Genomic DNA, 23,725 nt, shown 5'->3' on the forward strand with positions numbered 1-23,725 from the left:
CAGAAGTTTGTTCTGACCATTCTCTTTAACAACTTCTCCCAAGGAATTCATCAGTTTGTCTTCCAGAAAGATGTTTGGAGCATCGTCTTTGAGAAATGCTTGCATAAAACCTAAAGCAAGATTATTTAAATTCAGTATTATTCAGTTGATAGAGTGGTCATTAAATACAGCTTCTCACATATTGCCTGTATTGTTTTGTTTACACCTGATTGTATCAGGTACAAACAATCCTGACATGTAGATGTTTTAACTCACTTGTTTCTTTGAATAATTGTTTGGTAACTTGCACTTGTCAGGTCATTTTGTACAGGCAAGGACTCAGGTCAATCTTTGTATTATTGTCTCACTCTACTGTATATTATGTACAACAAATGTTGTATTTTCAGATGTTTACAGAGTATTATTGAAGGTCTAGGACACCACTTTAATCCATTTGTTGATCAGGAGCTGCTGGACCTGATATTCAGGGCCCTCACACACACTAACAGATTTGTCCGAGAGACTGGGTACTACGTGTGTGCCAGCATGGTTATGTGTGGAGTAGTACAAGACGGTAAATAGGAAATAAAATTATTTGTTTCTGGTAAAATTTATGTAACAAACTTGACATACATGTAGGAAAAGGCAGGTGTTATTGCAGCTAACTGGGAAATAAAACATTAAATGTTTACTTAGTCTTGTATTTTCGCCAAGTAAGATATGACTCTACAGTGATAGTTAATGGGAACACCTGTGTCCAGTGGACACACATCTAGATTCATCACCGTTACAATACAGTGAGTACTTTCAAAAATAATTGTAAATATTGATTATACAGGATCAGATTCAGCATTACTAGATGATGATAATGCCATATTGAAGTACGGACACCAGTTTGCTGATTACCTAGGTAGAGGACTGGCAGATAACTGGAGTCAGGTATAAATTTCTCAACTGTCACAATATGTGTGTTTTCATACACAAGATACAAGAACTGTACAGAGAGGCTTTTTAGTATAAGTAGTGAATGATTAATAATATAAACAGTACATGGTGTAGACATAACCTCAGTTGTGGCCAGTCATTGTTATGGAAATGTGTTAATATGTAACACAGTGTCTTGTGTTATTTTATCTCAGTAGTTTGTTTCTTGTAAAAGTGACTTACAGAAACAGTAAGAAAGAGAAAGTATATATGCATAATGATAATTGGAGTGTTTTCTGGTTAAGATAAATTACAATTTGTAGGTAAGACTGGCATCATCAGTAGCTACCAGAAAGTTTCTACAAAGTTTACCCTCCGACCAAGCCAGACATCAGTTCTTTCCTGTAATTCTACCTAAGATGTGTCTGAACAGGTAATTTTTGTGTGTATCTTAACACAGTATGTGTGACAAAAGTCCTGTATGCAGTCACTGGGTGTAATTGTTATATATTTAAGAGGGACTTTTCAACACTTTATATATTTGCACCATATTGTCATGATTGTAAAATAAGTGGTCATTTAGTTACATAAAATATTCTTTGGCAAGCTTATCCAGTGGTAAAGGAGAGAATAAATCTAGGTTTTACATTCTAATATCTTAAGTAAAGGACTGCAAGTGCTATTTGAATAACTGCTACAGGTATTATGTTGCTGAAGGGGTGAGAATTTACTCCCAGGACACGTGGAAACAGGTGACAGGTTCAGAAGGTAAACAGCTCGTAGAAATGTACATCTCACAAGTGGTAAGAACATTTATATACAGTCATTGCAAAAATGCAAATAACAAATGTCTGAATCAAATACAGTTACTCTTTATAATATTAATTTATATGCATAACTTGATAAATGGGAAATATCTCTTGCATGTTACATTTAAGCTGTACATTACCAATAATAATATGTTACTGATTGTGATGTAACGTATTAAGAGTTTTAATTGTCTTTAAGAATTGAAATGGTGAGGTAAATCATTATGTTTTACTGTTGCTAGCATGCATCAACATTTCTCAATATGTTTGATTTTACAGTGTTTATCATTGCATGTTGACTTAATATTTCATACATTATTTCAGTAACATGTGTATAGTTATATCACTGACACACGAAGTATTTTTGTTCAGGTTGACTATTATATAGAAGCAACAGGGGCAGATAACCATGCAGTGAGGGAGGCTGCCTGTGCTTGTATAGCAGAACTTGGAGCAAAAGTAAATCAAACTTGCCATTCAACAATTCATATTGCTCTGTTTGTTAATATTTTTCCACAACGCATTAGTTTATTTTCATTTGACAGCTAACTAAACAGATTAAGTAAGAACTTTTTATCCTTCATAAAATGGAATTTTCTGTTCCAGTCTGAATTTTTAGCTCATCTGATTTTTGGGAGGAAAAAATGAGTTTTTGTCACCACTTGATTGGCGTTGGCGTCTGTGTCGACGTCAGCGTTGCCTGGTTAAGTTTTATGTTTAGGTCAGCTTTTCTCCTAAACTATCATAGCTATTGCTTTAAAACTTTCAACACTTGTTCACCATCAATAGCTGACTCTGTACAGCAAGAAACATAACTCCATCCTGCTTTTTGCAAGAATTGTTTAGAAAATATCAGATTTCTTGGTTATGTTTTATGTTTAGGTCAGCTTTTCTCCTAAACTATCAAAGCTATTGCTTTAAAACTTGCAACACTTGTTCACCATCAAAAGCTGACTCTGTTCAGCAAGAAGCATAACTCCATCCTACTTTTTGCAAGAATTATGGCCCCTTTTTGACTTAGAAAATATCAGATTTCTTGGTTAAGTTTTGTGTTTAGGTCAGCTTTTCTCCTAAATGGTCAAAGCTATTGCTTTAAAACTTGGAGCAGTTATTCGCCATTAAAAGCTGACTGCACAGCAAGTACCATAACTCTGCATTGCTTTTTGCAAGAATTATGGCCCCTTTTGAACATAGCAAATCTATTATACTGAGACAAAAAACCAGATGAGCGTCTGCACCCGCAAGGCGGTGCTCTTGTTATTTACTTATTTTCCCATTCAGAAGTGAAATTTGTGTGAAACAAATGCATATTTGTGTAACAGGTGATATATATTCCACTGTAGGTGAACAAGGAAGTAGTGCATACTTATATCCCTCAACTGCTAGCAGCTCTTCTAGTCTGTTTCAGTGATGATAGCTGGCCAGTTAGAGATGGTAAGATAAATTTCAGTTTATTTTGTAAATGCAAGGCATAGCTTGCCCAGACACAGTTTAACTATTAGGATCTTGATCCAGAGCTGAACTATAATGTTGACCGTTCTCACATTCTTGTTTCTTTTTTCTAAATATCACAACCATACCTGTTGACCTTTCGATCTAAAGTATTATTTATTCAATTATTTTAGAATAGGATAACTGTGACATAGCTTTATCGTAGATTAGTTGCATTTATGTTATTTTTATTATTCTTTCAATTTGTTATATTTTCGTTATTAGACATTTCCTTCATAATTTTTGTTATGTATGTGCTTCATCAAAATTTTAATATTGAACTCCATACAATAAGATACAACAAAATGATGAAATAATTAAAAAAATGAGCATATATATTGTGTATTTACAGCTGCCTGCGTAGCCTGTGGGAATTTTGTTCTCTGTTTTCCTGAAGAATCAAGGTTTGTAAATTTTTACCTTCATAATGTTAAATTGTCTTGATCATCATGTGTTACAGGTAAACTCATGGAGGTATTGTGCACATTAAGGAAAACCTGACTGTCAAAAGCAGCTACAAAAATAATAGCACATTTACATGTCAGCCCCAGTTTCTATTTTTAGTTTTTACAAGACATTGCTCCTTTGTGATGGTTAAAATGAAAGCTATTTAAACAGCAGCCATTAGTTGTTGTTTTAGAGATCTATTATTTCAAAAGTGTACCAAATTGGGTCAATTCAAATGAAGTGAAAGAATGAGAAAAACATTTAAATCCTTGTTAAATAGTAATCGCTATGTATGAAATACATGGTCATGTTGATAGTTCCCGGTTGTGTTGATAGTTCCAGTTGAGGTCTTTGACCTCTCACAGATTAAACACGCCCATACATTTCCTATCCAGATGTAAACTACTTAACTGTGTAACTAATGATTTCTTGACTATATACATGTTATTGAACACATTGAAATATCATTTAACAATTTTATAGTTTTCTCTATTGTAGCTACTTTAAATACAGTAGATGTATATTGATATTTGTTAGTAAAATCACTAGCATGTAACAGAAAAAACTAATAGATTCATGAAATATAACCATTTGGTTCTCTATTCTGGTATGGCTCTTGATGTTAGATCTACAGTGACTGTTCAAGACAGTGTTATGTATGAGTTGCACCATGAGAAAACCAACATAGTGCATTTGTAACCAGCATGGATCTAGACCAGCCTGCGTATCTCATGGTGTGGCTAAATTATGAATGTTGTTATTTCAGGTCCTCATTACCAGCACTGTATCCTCTGTTCTTTAACAATCTACAAGATAACATACCATCAGTCAGGCAGGGGGCTGCTCTCGCTCTGTCTAATGTTGTCAGGGCTTATGGTATACACTTCTTCATATTTAGTTACTTACTGGTTCTGAGCTCTGTTAGTTCAGCTCAAATTTAAGATGCTTGCAAAGGGAACCATTCAAGGACTTGTATATGGCATGTGGCGGCTGGGCATTTGCCAGTCTGTTTTATCGGGTTGGATGACTGACAGTGCTATTACAGTTTTACTATGTATTTTCAAATTGATTTATAAGAAGCATCCTTGCATAATTTTGATCTAAAAGTTTCTTTCCATACCTCAGGTAGTGTCATGACTGAATAAATGGTAAAAAGTGTTGTGTTTTTTTTTTTTAAATGTTTTAGCCTGTTCGTATAGTACTTGTAGTACATATACATTAACTTATCAGTTTTATTTTACGGTGTACTTTTTTTGAAAGGAAATGTTCCTACATTCAAAATTGAAAATATTTAAGTGTAAATGATTTGCTTGATACAGGACTTGTTCATCTGGATATAATATTTTCTTTCATATAATTGCTTAGGGGATGAATGCTTTGAAGAGATATTAAAGAAAGTGAAAGAAGGTCTAGCAGGTGTAGAAAAACAACCAGAAAATACAGAAAAATACAGTGCTCTGGATAAAGGTATTGATTCTTACAGCTTTAAAATATTACTTGATAATGCCTTGGTACCTGTATATTGTATGATCACAGTATTAGAGCCTTATAGCTTAAGCTGGTGACAGATCAGTGATTTGAAATAAAAATTGTATGAAAAAATGGGTAATAGTGACATTTCTTGTTTTGAAGTTTGTCAGCAGACAATTTTCTAGTGTTAAAACCTGCAGAATTTCAAATGTTGGAATATATTGCTAACATCACAGATGGAAAAGGAAATAGCTTCCCTGTCTATAGTAGAACACCAGTTGCTAGAGGGGTTCAAAGGTTATGGGGGAAACAGCAATATGCTCCAGTTATCCAGTTTTGAGTTATCCAGTCACTGGCAAGCCGACTTGACTTTGCAAGGAAAATTAAGTTTGTGAACATGTTTTTTGTTAGGGTGACAAATGTCACAAGCTACATGTATTACTATACCCCTGGCATCAGCAGCATGTTTAGACATCTTGTGAACTATTCTCAGCAAGCTTGTATCTCAGTAAGTACTTATCACAACTGAATAGAACCTTTATATATCTCATCCCCATGATCATACAAACTGAATGACATTGATTCAATAATTCTTGTTATCATTTGCTAAAATTATGCCCTGTCTTATTTTAAGCCTTTTTTTCATCAAAACTTTCTTCACAGTTGTCAGCAAGTTAATATTTCAGTAGCTACCCATCATAATTAAGTTTCCATCACAACTAAATAAAACTGCACATATATTTTCCCATTGTAATACAAACTTAATAACAGGTATAATTTTAGCTCACCTGAGCACAAAGTGCTCATGGTGACCTATTGTGATCACGCTGTGTCCGTTGTGCGTCCGTCAAGTCGTCCGTCTGTCATCAACAATTGTGTTTAAATGACATCTCCTCCAAAATCACTGAATGGAACGTGGTCACTTTTCCCTATATGTATATGGTGGAAATTTTAAAACTCTTCTTGTGTGAAACTACTGCCCTGATTTTAAAATAATTTCTCACAAATGGTCCTTGTGATACCCTCTACCAAGATTGTTCAAATTTTTTTGATTTGTCAAAAAACATGGCCACCAGGGGCGTGGTTACTTTTCCCTATATGTATATAGTGGAAACTTTAAAAATCTTCTTGTGTGAAACTGCTTGCCCAATTTTAAAATAATTTTGCACAAATGGTCCTTGTGTGACTGACCCGCTACCAAGATTAATCAAAGTATTCCGATTCGTCAAAAAACATGGCTGCCTGGAGGCATAGTCACTTTTCCCTATATGTACATGGCGGAAATTTAAAAAATCTTCTTTTGTGAAACTGCTGCCGTGATTTTAAAATGATTTTACACAAATGGTCCTGTGACCCTCAGATTATTTTGATTTGTCAAAAAGCATGGCCGCCAGAGAGCGTGCTTACTTTTCCCTATATGTATACAGTAAAACACCGCTCGCTCGAGGTCGCAAGGGGATGAGCAAATTGCTCGAGTTATCCATGGTTTCGAGCGACATAAACATTGACCAACATACGAAAAAATCTAAAGTTTGTTTTACCAATTGTCATCGGGACTGTTTGCAGAGTAAACAGTGATGCATTACATACTTCTGCCATTTTCAAAAACAAACGTATTACAAACGTTATCTATTGATAGACGTTTCAATATGTATTTTGTAAATGGCACATGTGAAGAAACAACTAAGATTTTTTTATATTTTTATTCATCAACAAGTGCATGTCATAATTATCGTCTCCATTTTATGAAACGGCTATATTATTTCCTTCATTTGCATACAAACAACTGCTGATTAAAATACTAAGATCTCATAACTATCTAATCGATCCCGCAGAAAAGATGCTTTAAGATAAAACTTTTCTTTAAGCTTTCATCAATAATTTATCTCATCATAAGATCAAATATACCGAAAACAAACATTTAAGATAGTCTGGGAATAGACTACGCAATCCACACGGTGTGAGAAAATACATTCTGACCGCCGAAGGTGTGAAAAATTTTGACACCTCTGCTCGAGTTAGCCAGAAGCAACAAAGGGTAAATTAATACACAGGGACCAGGTGTCATGCTCGAGCGATCGAGTTATAGATGCTCGACCCAGCCATGGTAATATCACGTAGAAAAAAGAAGGAAATCGGCCGGGACCAAATGAATTGCTCGAGCGAGCCCGGGTACTCGAGTCATTGGTGCTCGAGCGAGCGGTGTTTCACTCTATAGTGGAAACTTTAAAAATTATGTGACATGTATATAATACAGGCTGACATAGAAGAAACCTAAGTCTGTACTTGTACCATTACATTACACAAATGCACTTGAAGCCTTGTACAGGTGAGCGCTTTAGGGTCAAAGACCCTCTTGTTATAAAATTTTGTTCTTTTTTTAAATTCACCTGAACTGGAAGTTCAGTATGAGCTATAAGTCAATGGGTACAGCTTACATTGTCAACAATTTACATAAACATTTCCTCTAAATCTACTGGTCAGAATTATACCAGACTGGGTGTTTAGCAGCGTCCTGGTAAGATCCTCACAAATTTAAAATGACTTTCTTCTCATAAACCTCTTAATGGACCTTCATCAAACTTAGTCTGTAGCATGAAAAGGGTCTCTTCTGGTTCTGTTCAAATTCTTGGGGACAAATAGAGCTACAAATAAAATAAACATTTAAACAACTTCTCCTCATGAACTGCTTGAATGTCTATGATAGACTACACAAACCCTTAGTGTGGTGCAGGTTCTGGACAGAAATCCACAAAATCTTACTGATGTGCAAGTAATTGTCAGAAATTCTCTACAGACTGCACAAGACATGCCCAAGTAATTGTCAGAAATTCTCTACTGACTGCACAGCTCTTTGCTGAGGTGCAAGTAATTGTCAGAAATTCTCTACTGACTGCACAGCTCTTTGCTGATGTGCAAGTAATTGTCAGAAATTTTCTACAGACTGCACAACTCCTTACTGAAATTCTCTACAGACTGCACAACACATTACTGATGTGCAAGTAATTGTCAGAAATTATCTACAGACTGCACAAGACATTACTGATGTGCAAGTAATTGTTAGAAATTCTCTACAGACTGCACAAGACATTACTGATGCGCAAGTAATTGTCAGAAATTCTCAACAGACTGCACAACTCCTTACTGAAATTCTCTACAGACTGCACAAGACATTACTGATGTGCAAGTAATTGTCAGAAATTCTCTACAGACTGCACGTCTCTTTACTGAGGTGCAAGTAATTGTCAGAAATTCTCTACAAACTGCACAACTCCTCAATGAAATTCTCTACTGACTGCACAAGACCTTACTGATGTGCAAGTAATTGTCAGAAATTCTCTACAGACTGCACAAGACATTACTGAGGTGGAAGTAATTGTCAGAAATTCTCTACAAACTGCACGACTCCTTTCTGAAATTCTCTACAGACTGCACAAGACATTACTGATGTGCAAGTAATTGTGAGAAATTCTCTACAGACTGCACGACTCCTTACTGAAATTCTCTACAGACTGCACAAGACATTACTGATGTGCAAGTGATTGTTAGAAATTCTCTACAGACTGCACAAGACATTACTGGTGTGCAAGTAATTGTCAGAAATTCTCTGCAGACTGCACATCTCTTTACTGAGGTGCAAGTAATTGTCAGAAATTCTCTGCAGACTGCACAGCTCTTTACTAAGATGCAAGATAGTGTCAGGTATTCTCTACAAACTGCACAACTCCTCAATGAAATTCTCTACTGACTTCACAAGACCTTACTGATGTGCAAGTAATTGTCAGAAATTCTCTACAGACTGCACAACTCCTTACTGAAATTGTCTACAGACTGCACAACATGTTATTGATGTGCAAGCAATTGTCAGAAATTCTCTACAGACTGCACAGCTCTTTGCTGAGGTGTACGTTATTGTCAGAAATTCTCCACAGACTGCACGACTCCTTACTGAAATTCTCTACAGACTGCACAAGACATTACTGATGTGCAAGTAATCGTTAGAAATTCTCTACAGACTGCACAGCTCTTTATTGAGGTGCAAGTAATTGTCAGAAATTCTCTATAGACTGCACAACTCCTTACTGAAATTCTCTACATACTGCACAAGGCATTACTGATGTGCAAGTAATTGTCAGAAATTCTCTACAGACTGCATGACTCCTTACTGAAATTCTCTACAGACTGCACAAGACATTACTGATGTGCAAGTAATTGTTAGAAATTCTCTAAAGACTGCACAAGACATTACTGATGTGCAAGTAATTGTAAGAAATTCTCTGCAGACTGCACATCTCTTTACTGAGGTGCAAGTAATTGTCAGAAATTCTCTACAGACTGCACAGCTCTTTACTAAGATGCAAAGAATTGTCAGAAATTTTCTGCAGACTGCACATCTCCTTACTGAAATTCTCTACAGACTGCATAACACATTATTGATGTGCAAGTAATTGTCAGAAATTCTCTACAGACTGCACAGCTCTTTACTGAGGTGCAAGTTATTGTCAGAAATTTTCTACAGACTGCACAACCCCTTATTGATGTGCAAGTAATTGTCAGAAATTCTCTACAGACTGCACAGCTCTTTACTGAGGTGCAAGTAATTGTCAGAAATTTTCTACAGACTGCACAACCCCTTATTGATGTGCAAGTAATTGTTAGAAATTCTCTACAGACTGCACAAGACCTCACTGAGGTGGAAGTAATTGTCAGAAATTCTCTACAGACTGCGCAACTCCTTACTGAAATTCTCTACAGACTGCACAACACATTACTGATGTGCAAGTACAGTAATTGTCAGAAATTCTCTACAGACTGCACAGCTTTTTACTGAGGTGCAAGTAATTGTCAGAAATTCTCTACAAACTGCACAACTCCTCAATGAAATTCTCTACAGACTGCACAACACCTTACTGAGGTGGAAGTAATTGTCAGAAATTCTCTACAGACTGCGCAACTCCTTACTGAAATTCTCTACAGACTGCACAACACATTACTGATGTGCAAGTACAGTAATTGTCAGAAATTCTCTACAGACTGCACAGCTTTTTACTGAGGTGCAAGTAATTGTCAGAAATTCTCTACAAACTGCACAACTCCTCAATGAAATTCTCTACAGACTGCACAACACCTTACTGAGGTGCAACTAATGGTCAGAAATTCATGTAAATTTCTTTCTATCTGTCTCTTCCAATTGCTGTCAAACCCCTTGTGAGGATGTAGACATTTGTCACATCAAGCCACTATTGATGTTAAAAGAAAAGTAAAAGAGAATACATATATAGATGACGTATATGTGCATACAGGTAAAAAGAAGAAAATAAGTAGGTTATTTAAAGTAAGAACAGTTACGGCAGTTAGATTAAGGCCAGAGATGGTCAATATGTCTGGCAGCCATATTGAGTTGTTTAAGTGTTGGTAAGGAGAGGATATCAGGTGGAAGGCTATTCCAGTGGTAAACAGTCTATGGAAAAAAGGCTGCGATTAACATATAATTCAGCAGATGGGCATGACGGGAGGCTGTCCCTTAAATGGGGTAAGATAATCGTCTGTGGGAATGGCGGCTAGTACATGTTTTATTTTATACATCATGGATGTACATCTACAATTGATTAAAAGAAAATTTAAACTAAATTATTATTTGGTTTGTTCAATGTAGGTCCAGCCACATACGGTGTTGTAAAAAAGTTACGAGACAATGACATGTCATTACATACAGACAGACAGATGTACTCATGTGGGTCACTAGCACCAAAAATGGGGCGTGGTAACAGAGAAGGCGGATGTATGGATCACAAATTTAGGAAAGATCCAGAACCCTGGGAACTAGCAGACGGGTATGCCAGTTGTTGTAGAAATGTTCAGCAGTAGCTATACATATCTTTGTCAGTTATTTATTAAAGTACACGGTGTGTTGTTTTTAGGAGTATCTGTAAATGTAAGTTATATTTAGAACTGTAAATAATATTTCGACAGTTCAATTTTTGACAAAGTCAGTGTAAACATTTTCTTAAGTTTTCCATTCATTTATTTCGACATAATTAACATAAGGCAATACAAATGAAAAATAAGTGAGAAGCAGTTCAACAATACATTTGCTAAACTTTCAGGTGTATTCATGTAGTAGCAGAGTTATCAAGTTTACAGAAGTTTGCTGCTAAAGTAGCAGAGTTGTTGCCCATGGTGTGTGCAGCTGCCTCACATGACCACTATACACACCATACAAATATGAAAGAAACTGTGTGTCAAAGGGTGAGATTATAGTTACATGAAAATACATTTTTGTTGCTCAGTGATTATGAAACATTACAGAAATCTTTATCCAGCATTTAAATTTAAGCACAGAGTCTTGCTAGAGTTTTCAAGACCAGAGTTATGGCCCTTGACGTAATCAAAAATATGCATAAAAGAGCATAAAAGCTTATGTTGCATATATCTTAATGATGTATTTTACCTAGGGTCATGAAACATAAAAGAACTATTATTCAGCATGTGCACCTGGCGTTCTCTTTGGACTTTCACTCAGCTAGACCAGAGTTATGTTCCTTGGCGTAGAGAAAATACACATCAAGTGCCTAAAGTGTGTTGCATATATCTTAAAATATATTTCACCTACAGTCATGAAATTATTTAGAGTGACAGGAAATGGGGGCACCTGTATCTTTAAGAACACACATATAGTAAGAATTGTTTGAAATGTTTGATCCCATTGTTTCATAGCAGTTGATACATCCTCTAATGTAAATCATCCTAAAATATTTACATTTTCTGTATGTTGTGTATAGAAAGAAAAAAAAACATTGGTAGAATAGTATGAAGAGTGGCCCTTTCCATGAGATCTCATAAGGATTTGACATCATTTGTAAAAAATCATGGTGCTGGCCCATGATTAAGTTCTGTCGGGAGGAGCACCTGGGGTTTTCCTCCACCACAAAAAGCTGAAAAGTTGCCATATTACCTATAATTGTGCTGGTGTGACATTAAACCTGACAAAAAAACAAAGAAAAACAAATATAAACATTTAATATTAAATAAAATTAAGAAAAGTCTGATTTGAGGTGAGTGTTTCTTCACAAGCACTATTTTAAAAACAGTATTCTAGTTTGTTAGAAAAGTCAGAGTAGTTTCTGGTACAGAATATCAAATGTCTGTTTTTAAAACTGTATGAAATTTTCTTCTTCAGTTACCTCATATAGCGAAAGGTCTCGGCAAAAGATACTTCAAAATGTACCTGGAGATTTTCTTTGATGTCATATTTTTTAGTCTTGTAAGTATATGTTCCACCAGTTTGTCATTTGAGAACATGAAATACTTTCAATTTGTTACTGCAGTGCTTTGCATACCAGGCAGCTCCTGTACAGCTCAAGCAATATCTCTTTTTGGTACAGAAAAAGCAACATCTGTACAGTTTAAGAATGTTTCTGCAGTAGTACTTTGCATAGCAGGCAGCTCCTGCACAGCTTGAGCAATATCTCTTTTTGGTACAGAAAAAGCAATATCTGTACAGTTTAAGCATGTTTCTGCAGTAGTACTTTGCATACCAGGCAGCTCCTGTACAGCTCAAGCAATATCTCTTTTTGGTACAGAAAAAGCAATATCTGTACAGTTTAAGCATGTTTCTGCAGTACTTTGCATAGCAGGCAGCTCCTGTACATCTCAAGCAATATCTCTTTTTGGTACAGAAAAAGCAATATCTGTACAGTTTAAGCATGTTTCTGCAGTAGTACTTTGCATACCAGGCAGCTCCTGTACAGCTTGAGCAATATCTCTTTTTGGTACAGAGAAAGCAATATCTGTACAGTTTAAGCATGTTTCTGCAGTACTTTGCATAGCAGGCAGCTCCTGTACAGCTCAAGCAATATCTCTTTTTGGTACAGAAAAAGCAGTATCTGTACAGTTTAAGCATGTTTCTGCAGTAGTACTTTGCATAGCAGGCAGCTCCTGTACAGCTCAAGCAATACCTCTTTTTGGTACAGAAAAAGCAATATCTGTACAGTTTAAGCATGTTTCTGCAGTAGTACTTTGCATACCAGGCAGCTCCTGTACAGCTCAAGTAATATCTCTTTTTGGTACAGAGAAAGCAATATCTGTACAGTTTAAGCATGTTTCTGCAGTAGTACTTTGCATAGCAGGCAGCTCCTGCACAGCTTGAGCAATATCTCTTTTTGGTACAGAGAAAGCAATATCTGTACAGTTCAAGCATGTTTCTGCAGTAGTACTTTGCATAGCAGGCAGCTCCTGTACAGCTTGAGCAATATCTCTTTTTGGTACAGAGAAAGCAATATCTGTACAGTTTAAGCATGTTTCTGCAGTAGTACTTTGCATAGCAGGCAGCTCCTGTACAGCTTGAGCAATATCTTTTTGGTACAGAGAAAGCAATGTCTGTACAGTTTAAGCATGTTTCTGCAGTAGTACTTTGCATACCAGGCAGCTCCTGTACAGCTCAAGCAATATCTCTTTTTGGTACAGAAAAAGCAATATCTGTACAGTTTAAGCATGTTTCTGCAGTAGTACTTTGCATACCAGGCAGCTCCTGTACAGCTCAAGTAATATCTCTTTTTGGTACAGAGAAAGCAATATCTGTACAGTTTAAGCATGTTTCTGCAGTAGTACTTTGCATAGCAGGCAGCTCCTGTACAGCTCAAGTAATATCTCTTTTTGGTACAGAGAAAGCAATATCTGTACAGTTTAAGCATGTTTCTGCAGTAGTACTTTGCATAGCAGGCAGCTCCTGCACAGCTTGAGCAATATCTCTTTTTGGTACAGAGAAAGCAATATCTGTACAGTTCAAGCATGTTTCTGCAGTAGTACTTTGCATAGCAGGCAGCTCCTGTACAGCTTGAGCAATATCTCTTTTTGGTACAGAGAAAGCAATATCTGTACAGTTTAAGCATGTTTCTGCAGTAGTACTTTGCATACCAGGCAGCTCCTGTACAGCTCAAGCAATATCTCTTTTTGGTACAGAGAAAGCAATATCTGTACAGTTTAAGCATGTTTCTGCAGTAGTACTTTGCATAGCAGGCAGCTCCTGTACAGCTTGAGCAATATCTTTTTGGTACAGAGAAAGCAATGTCTGTACAGTTTAAGCATGTTTCTGCAGTAGTACTTTGCATACCAGGCAGCTCCTGTACAGCTCAAGCAATATCTCTTTTTGGTACAGAGAAAGCAGTATCTGTACAGTTTAAGCATGTTTCAGCAGTAGTACTATACATAGCAGGCAACTCCTGTACAGCTTGAGCAATATCTCTTTTTGGTACAGAGAAAGCAATATCTGTACAGTTTAAGCATGTTTCTGCAGTACTTTACATAGCAGGCAGCTCCTGTACAGCTTGAGCAATATCTCTTTTTGGTACAGAGAAAGCAATATCTGTACAGTTTAAGCATGTTTCTGCAGTAGTACTATACAAAGCAGGCAGCTCCTGTACAGCTTGAGCATTATCTCTCATTGGTACAGAGCAGGCAATAAATGTACACCTTTAATATGTTTCTGCTCTAGTCCTATGCAAAGCAAGCATCTCCTGTAAAGCTCAAGCAGTATCTCTCATTGATACAATAAGTGTACAACTTAAACATATTTCTGCTGTAATACTTTGCATAGTAGGCAACTCCTGTACTACTCGAGCAGTATCCTTGGTACAGAGCAGGCAACAACATTACAGCTTGAGCATGTTTCTGTTGTAGTGCTTTGCTATTACAAGCAATTACTCTGCATCTATACAATTATATATGTCGATAGAGTAAAAGATTTCTACCTAGTAACTCGAGAAACCTGCCCACTTAGCTCAGTAGGGAGAGCGCAGATCTACGGATCTCAGGGTCATGAGTTCGATCTCCTGGTGGGGCGTATGTTCTTTGTGACGATTTGATAAAAGACATTGTGTCTGAAATCATTCGTCCTCCACCTCTGACTCTTGTGGGGAAGTTGGTAGTTACTTGCGGAGAACAGGTTTGTACTGGTACAGAATCCAGGAACACCAGTTAGGTTATCTGCCCGCCATTACATAGCTGAAATACTGTTGAAAAAGGGCGTTAAACCCAAAACAAACATAACTCGAGAACCACTTGACCCAGAACAATCAAACTTGTTAGGATGATTGATGGCACCTGTTGTTTTGGGAATAGGTCAAAGGTCAAAGTCACAGGGGCCTGAACCTTTAAAACGGTTTCCAAACCACTTACCTAGAACCTTCAAACTTGTTAGAACATTTGGGCTTATGAAGTAGATGAATCCTATTGCTTATGGGGTCAATAGGTCAAAGGTCAAGGTCAGAGGTACCTGAACTGAAAACTATTTCTGCACTGTAACTTGACAACCACTTGACCCAGAACCTTCAAACTTTATAGCTTCATTGGCCTTATGAAGTGGATGACCTGTAGGGTGGAGCCAATTGGTTAGAGGTCAGTTGGTTAAAAAGGTCTACATTAATACCATCAGTGATTTAAATTTTTTTATTATCTTCATCATGACCTTGTTGGCACCAGTCACACTAAGCATGCAAATAAGTTAAACATTCGTTTCTGTTTGTTTTTTTCAGCAGTTTTTATTTAGTTAGTGTTTGTCTCAAAGCCAATTTCTTTCTGTCTGTCAACCACGGGTTTCCTATTGATAACTGAAGAATGCTTTGGCATACAGGTATCAAACTTCTTAGGATGTTTGCCTGTGGTCAGTAGATAACCCCTACTGTTTTTGCAGTCAGTTGGTCAAAGGACAAAGGTCATAGTGATCTTGGTAGATCATCATAGGTGGCATGTGTTTTACGAACAAATCTTTTGTATTGAATGATTTTATTCTGTTTAAACCTATCGTAATTGTGGATATAGAAATATAATATGTATAAATGTAGAATATTGTCAAGGAGCAATCAAATGTTGTCAGAATGAACGAACATGTACAACAGTAATGGACTATATAACCTTGTCTGTATTTCAGAGTTGTGATAATGCCCTCACCTCAGCAGCTGCAGCCAGCTGCCTGTCAGAACTCGGCAAATTCCTCGGCCCATCCATCTTGAGAGGAAGAATTGAACAGTATAACCCAAGGTTTGTTGAAACTTGAAAGTTTAGTGGATAAGGTGGCTTCAGCAAAGTTTAAAGCTTTTAGGTTGCCCTCGTCCCTTCTTTTTACAGATGTTATTTTGAAAAAGGGTATTATGTTTTCACCCTTCATTGGAATTCAAGGGGGCAGAATGGAATGGGTGTCTACTCAGTAGATAGTTTTTTTCTTGTGGACGCAACAACACTTATACAAAATGTATATTTATACACAAATTTGGTCTGTTTTTGCATTATACACCTTTTGTCAGTAGTTTTGCAAGTAAAAAAGATATAAGGAATTGGATTATGGTAATTAACGCAAATAAGAACAAGTAAGATATTAAAACAAATTCGCACTTTATATGTTGAAATCCATGTGTTGCATGTTCTATCACTGCTCAAGTTTTAATTTGTCTAGAATTATTAACTTTTGTTTTACTCTGATGGGCTGAGTAACATTTTGTTGTTGTTTTAGGTCTGGACAGATTTTGATTTCTAACTATAAAAGCAAATTCAGGACAGCAGTTCCAGAGTTTTGTCCCTTTCATTTGTCAAAATTGAGGAAAATGATATTGTCAGCCCTATTATTAGAGTATTTTTTCAAGAAACTGATAACCCACCAGTTCTGAACAGTATCTTGAGAAATAATTGTATTTTGTGACTCTTCCGATTGATTTTTAGATCATCTGATTTTTTTTTTTAAAAATGATGAGTTATTGTCATCACTTGACTGGCGTCGGCGTTGCCTGGTTAAGTTTTATGTTTAGGTCAGCTTTTCTTCTAAAGTATCAAAGCTGTTGCTTTAAAACTTGGAGCAGTTATTCGCCATTAAAAGCTGACTCTGCACAGCAAGTGTAGTAACTCTACATTGCTTTTTGCAAGAATTATGGCCCCTTTTGGACTTAGAAAATCAGATTTCTTGGTTACGTTTTGTGTTTAGGTCAGCTTTTCTCGTAAACTATCAAAGTTGTTGCGTTAAAACTTGCAACACTTGTTCACCATCAAAAGCTGACTCTGTACAGCAAGAAACATAACTCCATCCTGCTTTTTGCAAGAATTATTGCCCCTTCATAAAAACACACGTGTATGACAATATTTCTATTATACAGAGACAAAAAAATCAGTTGAGCATCTGCAGCCGCAAGGCGGTGCTCTTGTTATGGACTGCCATTCCACTCCTCCCCTACCAGGACTGGGTGGCATATAGTAATCTGTCTGTTGGTGGTCCCCTTGGTTTCCCATTCCTCCCGCACCTTCACAGTGGTTAAAAACCTGTAATTGACTACTTCCCTTGAACAATTTTACTTAATCTGTAGAATCCCTGTATTGTCTGTCAGTTTTGTTCATATGGTAAACCAAACTTTGTAGCATCATGTATAGTCTGCACTCAAACTTGTTCAGATGGTTCAGCTTGGCTTTTCTGTTGCTCACCTGAGCACAAAGTGCTAGGGGTGGGGGTAGGGGGGAGAAGTTGAGCTAGTGTGATCACTCACCATCTGTGATCCTTCAAGCTTGAAACTCGGTCATTTGCTGATGCAATAACCATATCAACTGAGCTGGTGTTAAATAAAGGTCAGATAAAACCCTGTTGAAATTTTTTTTTGTGATTTCTTATATACCTCCTAAGTTATAGCATACTATACCCATGCACAGTTTCTTTTTTCCTCTAGTATATTTTGGCAATCTTCGCTTTCTTGATCTTACTTTAGTACAATATTAGATAAAGACTTGAAACTTGAAATGTATCTTTATCATCATCATCTGCATGAGTGGTAACAATCCCCATAACTCTGATTTGTATTTTTGACCAAATTGTGCCCCTTTCATACTTAAATTTTTTGACAATCTTCGTTTACTGGACATAACTTCGATACTATTTAAGGTTATGACTTGAAACTCAACATATATTTTTACCATCATCATCTGCATGTGTGGTAACAATCCCAATAACTCTAGTTTGTGTTCTTGACAGAATTATGCCCCTTGGCGTATCTTCCTTTTAAAGTAGAGGTCTCTTATTGAGACATATATTCATTTTACTGTCAAATCGCGGAATAGTGAAGCACGCTATTTTACGGACAGCTCTTAGTTTTAATGTCCTCTCCCGATTATGTTCAAATGGGGTTGATTGGCTCCTTTTAGGGGCCGCTAGAGCTAAAAATAGAAATATTTTTAAACAACTTCTCATGAATGGCTAGATGGATCTTAACCAAAATTGGTTTTTAGCTCCACTATTCGGAGAATAGGGGTGCTATTCTACTCGCCCCGGCATCAGTGTGAGCTTTCTTGGTTAAAGTTTTTCGGCAACCTTTGTTTTCCTTTGTTACTATTGCTTATATCTTACTGTAACTTAACATTAACATTGTTCAGCATGCAAACAAAGTTTGTGCAGGGGTTTGGCTCATTATACCTAAGGTCAAGGTCACCAAGGTGTTATATTTAAGTGACTTTTATGGTTTAAGTTTTTCAGCGTCGGCAACCTTAGTTTTTCTGTCATATCTTTGTTACTATTGCTTATATCTTATCTGTAACTTCACATAAACATTGTCCAGTATACAAACAAAGTATGTGCGGGGGCTGGACCCATTATACCCAAGGTCAAGGTCACCAAGTTGTTATACTTGGAAATATTTTCATGTTAAATTTTTTTGAAAGCTTCGTTTATAGACATATCTTTGGTACTTTAAAGATAATGACTTAAAATTAAAATTATTTCTTTATAATCATCATCTGCATGTGTGGTTACAATCCCCATAACTCTAATTGTATTTTTGACAGAATTATGCCCCTTTCTTACTTAAAGTTTTTGGCAATCTTCACTTTCTGGATATAACTTTAGTACAATATAAGATAATGGCTTGAAACTTAAAATATATCTTTATCATCATCATCTGCTGTAATAATAAATGAAATAAATAAATAAAATAAAATAAAAATAAATAAAAAATAAATAGAAAAAGATAATTTCAGTTTAGCAAAGTCTTTATACTTCATGTGCATGTAGTTTCTTAGACTGTTTTTTTTCTGATTTAGTTTAATTCCTTCAAGATAAGGAATGTCAGTACACCTTCCATACTTGACCTTTAACCCCTCTGAGTATTTGGGTCTTCTTGGTGTATCTTCCTTTTAAAGTAGATGTCTCTTATTGAGATATAAATTCATTTTACTGTCAAATCGCCAAATAATGGAACACGCTGTCTAACGGACAGCTCTTGTTTGCATCATTGTGAGGTTTTCTTCCAAACTAATTCAAATGAGGGCACCTGGAACCCCTTTAGATGTGACTAGATCTAAATATGGAAATACTTTTAAACAACTTCTCCTTAACTGCTGGGATGCAGATAACCATTATGAAGAGACTTTACAAAACACAGGCAGCCTGCTTAAGATGTCTGTATATATTTTTTCCACCCAATTTAATGACCTAAGAAGCACATAGTGTTTGAACTGTTTGTTATCAGTCACTCTAATTCCTGTAATCAGGTTCTGTCGCCTCAGGAATTTTTGACACCTGGATTATGTTATGATTCTCGTCCAAAGTTGAACACTCTCTCGCCTGTTTAAGCTCTGAAACTCAGGTGAGTGATCTAGGGCCATTGTGGCCCTCTTGTTACGGGTATTGGCTGCCAGGGCTAAAAATAGTAAAAAAGAACCTTTAAACAACTTCTTGTCATGCAACCATTTGATGGATTTTCACCAAACTTGGTCTGTAACATCCTTGTGTGGTTCTCTCTTAAGTTTGTTCAAATGGTGAAGCTGGGCCCAAAGAGCTAAAAATAGAGAGAGAAAAAACTTTAAACAGATGTTCATGAACCACTTAATAGATCTTTACAAAACTTGGTGTGCAATATCCTTGTATGGTCCTCTCAGATTGCTTGATGCTTGATGTGGTATCACTTGACTACATTTAGGAGCTGCAAGAGCTGAAAATAGGAAAATATTCAAACAACTCAGAAACCAATTAATGGAATGTCACCGAACTTGGTTTGTAGCATTCCTGTGTAGTCCTCTCTCAATTTTGTTCAAAGGTTTGGCTTTGGTCCTTTCCTATACAGAAATGTACCACCAGATCTTAAAAAAGGAAAAATAATCTTTAAACAACTTCTTCTGATCAACTACTTGATGGATCTTCACCAAACTTGGTCTGCAGCATCCTTGTTTGGTCCACTCTCTTACTTAGATTTGTTGAACAGCTTCAGCTTATCGATTTTAGGGGCTTTCTGAGCTTAAAAAGGGAGAGAGAAAAAAAGATAGTTTGTAAGTAACAGAAGGATAAAAAACATAAATATTTCTTGTTAAGGTCCAAGATAGCCGCCATCTCACCAATACTTAAAACATCTGACAGTAGAAATTGAGTATAAATTAGGCTTGAAGGTTCATCACATCACCGCACCACTCAGCCCATGTTCCAGTTACAATAGCCAGAAGTCTAGGTCACTCATGCAGAACAGATGTTTTAATTTTTTTACCATAACAGCATCAAATTAATGTCTGAAAATTCAACAGTTTTTCTCATTCTGGTTGTTGTTCTAGTCTCATTGCTCTTACAGAATTAAAACCCACACTTGTGGGATAACTCACAACAACTGTACCTTCAGAATGTCTCATTTTCCTTGAATCTGACAGCACTCAGCTGACAAATACATAAAATTATATTAGAGGGGATACCATTTCAATGAATTAGCTTGTATTACATTGTAAATATATATTTCAGGTATTTAGAACAGATGCCTCCAGACTTTGGCCATCAGGCTTCTAGCTTCACTGGTCCTGGCGCAGGTGTATTTGGAGGTCCCCCAGGATTAGGTCAAGCTATGTTTGGAGGTCCACCAGGTCCAGCTATGTTTGGAGGTCCACCAGGATCAGGTCCAGCCAGATTTGGAGGCCCTATGGGGTCAAGTCATCAAGCACCAATGTTTAGAGGACCAGAAGGAATGGACTAGAATATTTTTAGGTGAAGGACAACAAACAAGGCCTTCATTTTGAATAAACTATTGTACCTTTAAAAGTGAATAATTACAACATTTATTAATTTAAACAATTCTGTTAGTTAAGCTAGGACATTCACACTTGATGAATCCATTGTTTATCATTTGTGTAGTCATATGAATATTTTAGAATTGCTTTTATGGCCAAACTAGAAACTAGTGAAATTTAAAAACTCATATTTTATTATTTCTGGAGGAAACATATAAGTGTGAGCACTTATTTTCTTAGACTATTTCCTATCCAATGATTATGGTTTAAACTCAACATTTAATGAAGGGTTGTTTTTATAAAGAAATATAAAGAAAATGGAGAGAGAAAACCAATTTAAAAATGAGCAATCAGTTCAGAATAAGCTTACTTGGAATTATAAAAATTGATTTTTTTTCTAGTGTTCTTGCATGTGTAATCCCTGTGTTACAATACACTTATTTAACTTAAAGCTACTTTATTCAATGTATGCATTATTCATCAGGGTTTACACCAGTGTGAACACCAGAAAAAATTATTCAATCCTGTAATTTTTTGTGTGGCTTTATGATTAACCTGCAGGACTTTGTACCATGTATTATTAGCATAATAACTTGTTTACTTTTTGATATGACTAAGCTTTATAGCACCTGTACATCAACCTGCCCTATTTCTAGAGATTTGATAATCTATGAATGATTTAACTCTACAAGCAGGAATTATTGTTTAAACCACCACTTAAGAGGAAGGAACTTAGTTCTGGTATTGTTGGTCTATGTTTCATGCCTCCATGGAAACCATCTAGTTGTAACAATGTCTTGTACCTAGCAGGTATTAGCTGTAATTGCCCAACCAAGTTTATTCAGACCAGGTTAGATAGGTGAAATTTATGGCTAAAATAGAGTTCATTGTTTACATAGAGCTACATAAAAAAAATCCTTAATTTAAAGAAAATAAAATCAGCAAACTTGGACCTGTATGAACGTCTCTCTTATTGATTTGGTTATGCTTGATACCACATACTTGTAGTGACCACCAGCCAGACTTGTTAGAAATATCATATCTACATGGACCTAGGCCAGGTAAGCAATGAAGGCCCATCATGGTCGTCTTACTTCCCAAACCAAAGTTGGTGAAATGGAGAATTTTCTTTCATTAAAATTTTTATTTACTTAGACAGTATCCCATCAAGTTGAGTGGTTTGTTTAATGACATTAGATAGACATGAACAAAACCATTATTTCTTGATTATTTCATACACCACGATAACAGTCTCTTGAGAAAAAATAATTAATACAGAAAGATTGATTGGATTAACAGGATAATGAAAGCTTAAGATTAGCCAATATTTGTTTTAATCTTTGTTATGTCTTGGCATGTTTGGTGCACTAAAGCGAGATGTATATTACTATGTTTTGTGAAATTATATATCTAAAGTTTTAGATCACCAGAGCACAAGGTGCTCAAGGGGAGTTATTTTGTACACTCACTGTCTGTTTGCATCTGTCGTCCATTTCCATTTCTTTCTAAGGATGTCTTCTCTAAAACCACATGGTGGCAGTTGATGAAACTTTGCATGGAAGTTCCATGTACGGTCCTTTTTCAAGTTCAAACAGTTTTGCTCGGTTGAACATTGGAACCATCAGCGCTAGAAATAGAAAAAAAATCTCCAAACAACATCTCGTCTTAAACCACTTGTCTGATTTTAAACAATTTCACATAAGTTTTACTTGAGCAAGATTGCCCAAATGAGTCAGATTTCTCCAAAAATAAGAGTCGGTGTTTGCTTTTCCTTATATTTACTAGTTTATAGTGAGAACTTTAGAAATCTCTTTCTCAAGACACTTTGAAAAAATCTTGTTTGAAACCACAGGTTTCAGTTTCAGAATACACAACATTATGCAACCATTCCTTGGGGACCCCCCTGCCCATATTGTTAACACCAAGATGATTTGTTTACCAAACTTGCCACCATGAACATGGCTTATTTTCTCTATATGTATATTGTGGAAACTAAGAAAGTATTGAGCATCTGACCTGATTTCAAAATGATTTAAGGTAAACAAACATTTATGCAAAATGGTCACTAATGGCTTGCAGATGTATTTTTATACCCGAGTTTTGAAACTCTAGTGAGTGATCAACTATTCTTTGCTACTATTTTAGTGTTTACAATAGTTCATTGTAAAAGTTGTTTCAGCAATAAATAGTATAAAAAACTTATGTCTTCCTTTTAAACTTGAGCCAGTATATAAACTACATAATAATATTATGATGGAGTTCCTCTGTAATATTGTTCTACAACATGACTGTTCTAAGTGATGACACTTATACTATCTGTCAATTTCTGCTGTGTGATTGTTTTGCATTTATTATGGTTTCTACAGTGTGACAGTTTCTACAGTATGGCAGGTCCTACAGTATAACTACAGTATCGCAGCTGTTTTATAGTATGACAGCTCCTACAGTATGGCAGGTCCTACAGTATAACTACAGTATCGCAGCTGTTTTATAGTATGACAGCTCCTACAGTATGGCAGGTCCTACAGTATTACTACAGTATCTCAGCTGTTTTGTAGTATGACAGCTCCTACAGTATGGCAGGTCTTACAGTATTA

General features: G+C 36.1%; 1 protein-coding gene across 1 annotated transcript in view; it reads left to right on the top strand.

Moving 5' to 3' along the window:
- LOC123536142 (uncharacterized) overlaps positions 1 to 23,327 on the top strand; it is a 39,770-nt gene extending 16,443 nt beyond the window's left edge. The window contains exons 4-17 of the mRNA XM_045318986.2: positions 387 to 553; positions 818 to 918; positions 1,227 to 1,336; positions 1,604 to 1,706; positions 2,085 to 2,171; positions 3,056 to 3,146; positions 3,556 to 3,607; positions 4,417 to 4,526; positions 5,016 to 5,117; positions 10,777 to 10,954; positions 11,228 to 11,369; positions 12,301 to 12,384; positions 16,048 to 16,157; positions 20,866 to 23,327. Coding sequence (XP_045174921.2) covers positions 387 to 553; positions 818 to 918; positions 1,227 to 1,336; positions 1,604 to 1,706; positions 2,085 to 2,171; positions 3,056 to 3,146; positions 3,556 to 3,607; positions 4,417 to 4,526; positions 5,016 to 5,117; positions 10,777 to 10,954; positions 11,228 to 11,369; positions 12,301 to 12,384; positions 16,048 to 16,157; positions 20,866 to 21,094 — 1,666 coding nt within the window. The 3' untranslated portion in view covers positions 21,095 to 23,327. The remainder of the gene's footprint in view (positions 1 to 386; positions 554 to 817; positions 919 to 1,226; positions 1,337 to 1,603; positions 1,707 to 2,084; positions 2,172 to 3,055; positions 3,147 to 3,555; positions 3,608 to 4,416; positions 4,527 to 5,015; positions 5,118 to 10,776; positions 10,955 to 11,227; positions 11,370 to 12,300; positions 12,385 to 16,047; positions 16,158 to 20,865) is intronic.
- Positions 23,328 to 23,725: the final 398 nt, after the last annotated feature.

The sequence above is a fragment of the Mercenaria mercenaria genome, chromosome 1 (genome assembly GCF_021730395.1).
Source record: "Mercenaria mercenaria strain notata chromosome 1, MADL_Memer_1, whole genome shotgun sequence".
In the NCBI taxonomy this organism is placed as follows: domain Eukaryota; kingdom Metazoa; phylum Mollusca; class Bivalvia; order Venerida; family Veneridae; genus Mercenaria; species Mercenaria mercenaria.